The sequence below is a fragment of the Trachymyrmex cornetzi genome, unplaced genomic scaffold, assembly GCF_001594075.2.
Source record: "Trachymyrmex cornetzi isolate Tcor2-1 unplaced genomic scaffold, Tcor1.1 scaffold126, whole genome shotgun sequence".
NCBI classification, from domain to species: Eukaryota; Metazoa; Arthropoda; class Insecta; order Hymenoptera; family Formicidae; genus Trachymyrmex; species Trachymyrmex cornetzi.
In genome coordinates, this window is record NW_017295828.1 from 69,793 (window position 1) to 77,885 (window position 8,093).

At 35.4% G+C, this 8,093-nt stretch overlaps 1 protein-coding gene across 1 annotated transcript; it reads right to left on the reverse strand.

The window, feature by feature from the left end:
* Positions 1–4,321: 4,321 nt before the first annotated feature.
* LOC108770364 (zinc finger MYM-type protein 1) lies at positions 4,322–4,969 on the reverse strand. The gene has a single exon (XM_018521926.1). The coding sequence runs from the start codon at positions 4,967–4,969 to the stop codon at positions 4,322–4,324; it is 648 nt and encodes a 215-aa protein (XP_018377428.1).
* Between the last annotated feature and the right edge of the window lie 3,124 nt (positions 4,970–8,093).

Consider the following 8,093-nt stretch of genomic DNA (forward strand, 5'->3'; position numbering starts at 1 on the left):
GTTTTTCCGCTGTTCGAGATACGGATTGGTGTTCGGCATGTCTTTAATCTCGAGCTCGCGGTTCGATATTAAACACGTACCGACAGTCTGAGACGGACCGACGCAGAAGCGAAACAGACTCAGTTTGTCGCGGATCAAAATTCGGCTCAGTGTTCGGCATGTCTTTAATCTCGAGCACGCGGTTCGATATTAAACACGTACCGACAGTCCGAGACAGACCAACGCAGAAGCGAGACAGACTCAGTTTGCCGCGGATCGAAATTCGGCTCGATGTTCGGCATGTCTTTAATTGAGATTAAAGACATGCCGAACACCAATTCGTTAATTAAAAAATCCTGCAAAAATCCATTCAATAAAAATATATATAAATTACTCGGCATTGTTGGGTATAAAAATCCTATAGTGACAAGAAGCGTACAATCAATGGGGCATTACATAGCTATTTGTTGGAAAGCAGGTACATGGGTGGAATATGATTTGGAGAAAAAAGAAAAAATTATTAAAGAAAATGCAGAAGTAACTCCAGCGTTATTAATATATTATAAAAAACAATGAATGTTTATGTTTTTTTTTCGTACTTTATATGTATTCTTGTAATTATTTTATTTTATAACATTTATAATATAATTTGTATCGGATATGTAAACTGTATAATTATTTTTAATCTTCCAGCCATAATTATTTTTATATTATATAATTAAGTATTATTTTTAATCTTCCAGCCATCATTAGATCACCTATGTGAAATCCGACATTTGACTTACAAAAATGCTTGACTTAATTTAATGCTCATTAAAAATATTTTTTTCTTGAAGTCGAGTGCCGCAGATTCACATAGGTTTTGTGTAAAATATTAACTTATTTTCAGTGGTACAAATTAGTATAAATTCAGTTTTGTTCATTTTTGCCCTTGTGTTGTTGCTTTTTTATCGTCCTGCTAGCTTAAATATTAAACTAGCAGCGCCACTGTTTTCTGGGAAATGACGCATAATATAGAATTTCTTTTGGTGGTACAAATTAGTACAAATTCGATACTATTTATTTCTTTATTTATTTATTTATTTTTCTTTTTTTTTTTTAATTGGTCCTGCCAGCTTAATATTAACCTGGCAGCGCCACGTTTTTTTCCAAAACGGCACAGAGTACAAAATTTTTTTTTATGGTACAAATTAGTACAAAAAAGTACTAAAAATTCCAATAGGTCCGATTTGATTCTACTCATTTGGGCCTGCCAGCTTTATAGAGCTCGCTCAGCAGTGCATGACGTTGCCGGGATTGTGAGCAAAATTGTAATTAATTTTTAATACTCACTTATCACTTCGCTTAATGGCAAATTTTTTTTTTTAAATGCCACATCTTTTAAAGTAATTATTTTGACTTCTCTTTGTTTGACAATATCAAGAAACATGTCGCGATGAAGCTTCAGTTTATCTTCCTCCAAGTCATTTTTATAAAAATTTATAATAGGAGTCGGATCACTCTGACACACACACTTTTTTCACCTGTGATGAAATTCTCGCATATATTTAAAAATGCCGTTGTTTCGGGGCTAAATCTTTCGTTTAATGAAAAGATTAGTTGATCAGATACTTCATTAAAACTCTTCCGGTAGTATTCTTCAACAGATTTAAATACATGGACATCTGCGGTCTCGAGATGTTTCGGAGCTCTACGAGTGCGAGGTAATTTAGGTTCTTCTAAATTTAGTTCTTTTGCGCCATTTGTCGCTTTTTTCCGCAGGGAATCGAAACCAGATTATCTTATTTCCACAATACACTCTAGTATAGCTTTCACTTTTTCATGTAATTCGCACAAATTTAAATCACTTTTTTGTAGTTGCGCATTTAAAATTTCAATTTTCTCTAATGCTTGGATAGAAATTAATAAACAGAAATAAAATTCGAAACTTTGCAAATATTGTGAAAATCCATTAGCTTTACTGCCAGCGTCTGTTTTGTTTGTAGAAATTTCATCAAGAAAGAACAAAATTTGTTCATAGTTAGCAGCGATTGTTTTTAAAGATTTAACTCTCATGCACGGGTATGTGAAGTTAGCACCCCAACTATAGTACTCAGAAGTTCTGAAAAGAGTTCCCGTTTCTTTTTGACGAGACAAAGAGTTCTATATAATTTATAACAAGAGTTTCGCTTAATAAGTATTTTTAAACAATTTTTAAAAAATGGGGTGTTAACTTCTCATCGAAAATCGAGATCCAATAGTTCTGAGCGGCCCAATAGCTTCATTTCGTGAATACCTAGAGTTCCTGATACATAAAAAAAATTTTTGAAAAATAAAAAAAAAGTTAAAAATTTTTGAAAAATTAATTTTTAGATACAATAATTCTGCCACATGTTAATAGTCATTCTGTCTATTTCGAAGAGTTCTAGGCGATTAAAATCAATACAGACCCAAAAATAAAAGAGATATGTACTTAAAACAAAATTTGAAAAATTGGTTGCAAAAGCACATATCTCCTTATGTAGCCATCCAATCGAATTTTCACCTAATACTTTTCGTCAGGGCTCGTCGAGAACTGCCCAGTACGCCGATCAGAACTCCTGAGTACTTTGAAAAAATTTTCGACGTCGGACTTAGAAAATTTTCAATGATAGAGTCCAAATGTTAAAATATCTCGAAAACCGTTGGCCCAATCGCTTTGTCACCTAATACTTTTCGTTAGAGCTCGTCGAGAACTGCCCAGTACGCCGATCAGAACTCCTGAGTACTTTGAAAAAATTTTCGACGTCGGACTTAGAAAATTTTCAATGATAGAGTCCAAATGTTAAAATATCTCGAAAACCGTTGGCCCAATCGCTTTGTCACCTAATACTTTTCGTTAGAGCTCGTCGAGAACTGCCCAGTACGCCGATCAGAACTCCTGAGTACTCTCAAAAAATTTTCGATGACCTTTCCCAAGTAGCATATCTCGAAAACCATTCACCCAATCGCTTAGTCCCCTGATACTTTTCGTCAGAGCTCGTCGAGAACTACCCAGTACACCGATCAGAACTCCTGAGTACTCTCAAAAAATTTTCTAAGTCCGACGTCGAAAATTTTTTCAAAGTACTCAGGAGTTCTGATCAGTGTACTGGGTAGTTCTCGACGAGCTCTGACGAAAAGTATCAGGTGACTAAGCGATTGGGTGAATGGTTTTCGAGATATGCTACTTGGGAAAGGTCATCGAAAATTTTTTGAGAGTACTCAGGAGTTGTGATCGGCGTACTGGGCAGTTCTCGACGAGCTGTAACGAAAAGTATTAGGTGGCAAAGCGTTTGGGCCAACGGTTTTCGAGATATTTTAACATTTGGACTCTGTCATTGAAAATTTTCTAAGTCCGACGTCGAAAATTTTTTGAGAGTACTCAGTAGTTCTGATCGGCGTTCTGGGCAGTTCTCGACGAGCCCTGACGAAAAGTATTAGGTGAAAATTCGATTGGATCGCTACATAAGGAGATATGTGCTTTTGCAACCAATTTTTCAAATTTTGTTTTAAGTACATATCTCTTTTATTTTTGGGTCTGTATTGATTTTAATCGCCTAGAACTCTTCGAAATAGACAGAATGACTATTAACATGTGACAGAATTATTGTATCTAAAAATTAATTTTTAACTTTTTTTTTATTTTTCAAAAATTTTTTTTATGTATCAGGAACTCTAGGTATTCACGAAATGAAGCTATTGGGCCGCTCAGAACTATTGGATCTCGATTTTCGATTAGAAGTTAGCACCCCATTTTTTAAAAATTGTTTAAAAATTGTTATTAAGGGAATCTGGAGTTAAAAAGTACAGAGAACTCTTCGTATCGTTGAGAGGAAATAGGAACTCTATTCAGAACTATTGTATCTAAAAATTGATTTTTCAAAAATTTTTAATTTTTTTTTTATTTTTCAAAAACAAAAAGAAACGGGAACTCTATTCAGAACTCCTGAGTACTATAGTTGGGGTGCTAACTTCACATACCCCTCATGCACCATCTATAAAATATAACAATAATCAATAATATTATTATTTTTAATATTAAAGTAATAATTACTTAAAAAGCATTAAATTTGAAAATTATGATATTAAAATAATAATTATTTTGTTAATTAATTGATAATTAAATATTTAATAAATTTCTAAAATCTAGCAATATTATTGACAAAGAATTTGAAAGAAATAAGATTTGTTGAATGTGATTAATTAAAATGTAAAGATATTTACAATTCAAAAATGCTAAGATTTTTAAATCAACAACCAAAACTTTAGATTATTATTTTGTGTGTAATTTAGTTGTTTTTACTCGTTTTATTAAATATTATGAATGTAATTTATTTGAGTATTACCTTGTTGGACAAAACGACGATAGAGCCGGTAGATTTTCATCGCATGTTGCCTGTAAATCTTTAAATATTGCGATTCGTTTTGGAAAATCGCGAATAAAGCTTATCACATCTTTGGCTACTCCAATAAAGTTATTAATCATTTCTACGTTCTTCATGGCATCTTGAGCAACCAGATTTAATATATGTGCCGTACAATGAACAAATAGGACTCTGGATTCCAACTTGCGAAGTAGCGTTTGCACGCCAGAATATTTTCCGCTCATGTTTGCGGCGCCGTTAAAACATTGCCCTCTTAATTTAGTAATATCTAGCTCATAACGTAATAGGATATCTTTTATTATATTAAGAAGAGTTTCCGACTTTGTATTACTGGTTTCATAAAAACCCATGAATATTTCTTTTACAGTAAAATCCGGCAATGTTATTCGGGAGCTAATTGAAATTTGTTCTAATCTCGATACATCCATTGTTTCATCCACGATGATAGAATAATATTCCGCGGATTTTATTTTTCTTATATGTATGTTTATAACTTCATGTGCCATCATCTTCAACATTTCATTCACGTAATCGTGATGCAGCCACTTATAATCTGCTGGCTTATTTAACCACCACTTCAATTCTGGGATTTCCTCAGCTCTCATTTTCAAAATTTTGAGAAGATTTGAATATTCGTCATTATTGCTTCCTCGGAGGGCTATATTTTGTTGTGCTAAAACACTCACAGTGTTAAATATCTTTAGCAATGCAACCCGAGAATCAGCCATTTCTTTAGTTTTTGCATGAGAAATATGCCCAACAATAGATTTATAAGTCTAATGTTTTGCAATCCTAAGAATGACTTTTTGTGAAACTCGCTTGTTTCATGCTTCTTAAAGCGATGTGGCGCATTCTTCCAACAAGCATTAGTGACAAATGATTCAACTGAGCGTACAGCACGGCTATCTAAACATGATGATATATTTTTGCTCACTGCTTCTGAGCATACTTTACAGATTACTTTGCCAGCTGAATTAATATCTAGCCATTTATGTAGCTCTTGCCATCTTGCAAAAGATAATGGTTTCTTTTTACCTAATAAACAATATACATAGCTATTTAAATTAAAAAAATTTTTTTTTATATTTATACAATAAATTGCATTTTACTCAAAACGAATATACCTTTGTTTAATGTATCTTTAGATGCAAAATTTTCTTTGTCTAGTTTTTGTTGAGAGTCGCTGCAACTTGTTGCTTTGATTTCTAACCTCGACTCCGAATTCGAACTACCGACTGTTACACTGTCTAAACGGCTTGGCTCCGAATTTGCTATAGCCATAGAAACAGCTGGATCTTTCTTTCTCTCTCTTACTACAAACTTATCCATTGCTGACAAAGAGGGATAGCACGTTGGGGGGGCTTGAAAGAACCCCGATCTCAGGTCAATAACAGCAGCTAACAGCGGCGTTAGAGGAGGAGGAATTTGGTCACGAGCCACATGGACATCAAAAGAGAGGGCGTTAGTTCCGAAACCGACATCGCCTATTATTGGTGCTCGTGACGAATTCCTGCATCTTGTTGCTCACTGATCGAGTGCGCACCAGTTCGGCCAGTGAAACGCTATACTAAATCATTTTGGAAAAAATTCGTCAAATTTCAAGTGTGGATTAATCCGAGTGTGGAGCTCTCCACACACTCCATATGTAAGTTGCCGGCCATGGTAGCAGTCGCCGCGCCGACGACGTTGACGGTTAAATGCGAGTCTGACCGGATAAAGCATTCTTCGTTTATTACCGCTGAATGCATTAAATCGCGACGTTGCAAATCAAACACACGCGATTGACATCAGAGCGCGCAACACTCCACTCCATTCCACTCTACTCCACTCCACTCCACTCCACTCCTCTCCCTCCACTCCTCTCCCTCCATTCTCCTCTCCTCTCCTCTCTCCACTGACTTTATGAAAGTAACACCAACGCTCGTGAGATGATCTACCGATGTGAACCTGGCACCCAACTTTATCAAAAATAAAAATTAATACCATAGGGCGTTTGTACTTCGTTTGTACCCGTTTGTACCTCCCTTATTTTCGTTTGTATCCCAAACAGTTAAACAAAAAACGAAATATAAAAAATGGCCAGCGCCCAAGTTTAATATTTTTTAATTTCATTTATGCCATTCGAAAGAGAATCGTTTGTACCTCCCTTACTTTCGTTTGTACCTCAAAGAGTTCGGAGATACAGCGCTTTTCAATTTTTGCGCAACCCTTATATAGCGAAATCCGACAATTTTAAAGATATCGAAATGGGACCAACGGCATTCGAAAGAGAATCGTTTGTACCTGTTTGTACCTCCCTTACTTTCGTTTGTACCTCCAAGAGTTCGGAGATACAGCGCTTTTCACTTTTTGCGCAACCCCTATATAGCGAAATTCGCCAATTTATAGATATCGAAATGGGACCAACAGCATTCGAAAGAGAATCGTTTGTACTCGTTTGTACCTCCCTTACTTTCGTTTGTACCTCAAAGGGTTCGGAGATACAGCGTTTTTCAATTTTTACGCAACCCCTATATATCTCCGAACCCTTTGAGGTACAAACGAAAGTAAGGGAGGTACAAACGAGTACAAACGATTCTCTTTCGAATGCTGTTGGTCCCATTTCGATATCTATAAAATTGGCGAATTTCGCTATATAGGGGTTCCGCAAATTTGAAAACCGCTGTATCTCCGAACCCTTTGAGGTACAAACGAAAATAAGGAAGGTACAAACAGGTACAAACGATTCTCTTTCGAATGCCGTTGGTCCCATTTCGATATCTTTAAAAATGGCCTGCTTCCCCTCTTGGCGTATTTCCGAAATTTTGAAATCGCTGTATCTCCGAACCCTTTGAGGTACAAACGAAAGTAAGGGAGGTACAAACGGGTACAAACGATTCTCTTTCGAATGCCGTTGATCGCATTTCGATATCTTTAAAATTGGCGAATTTCACTAAATAGAGGTTGCGCAAATTTGAAAAGCGCTGTATCTCCGAACCCTTTGAGATACAAACGAAAGTAAGGAAGGTACAAACTGGTACAAACGATTCACTTTCGAATGACATAAATGAAATTTAAAAATATTAAAGTTGGGCGCTGGCCATTTTTTATATTTCATTTTTTGTTTAACTGTTTGGGGTACAAACGAAAATAAGGGAGATACAAACGGGTACAAACGAAGTAGAAACGCCCTATGGTATTAATTTTTATTCTTGATAAAGTTGGGCGCCAGGTTCACATCGGTAGATGATCTCAAGAAAAAACAGGGAGGGAGGAGCTCTTACATAATACAGTTATAGGTTTTTCTCGTTTTTGGACGAAAATATTGAAATACTAAGAATTTTCGAGCCGCGATGGAACTAGCCGAAAGTTATTCAACTTTAGATTGTACTTTCTTGGACTCTTAATTCCGATTGTAGCCTGTTAATATAACGTAGATAATATTGAAAATAACAAAATTACAAGAAGATAAAACTGATCTCTTCTATTTCTTCCAGATTTGGACGATTAAAATAAAAGAGATTGTAACAAATATAGCGATAATATAGCGAAAATGCGTAGATGGATCCTTTGATGGATATTATGCACTTAATCGTCAGAATTCGTTTGGAAACTCTTAGGCCTATATTCAGAACACGCTTACGATGTTAGCGCGGTAACATGCTATAATTTACGTTACGCATACTGTAGAATTTTAGAGATAAAAGTGTGTTCTGAATATGGGCCTTAGTTTTTAGATACTCTGCTGGA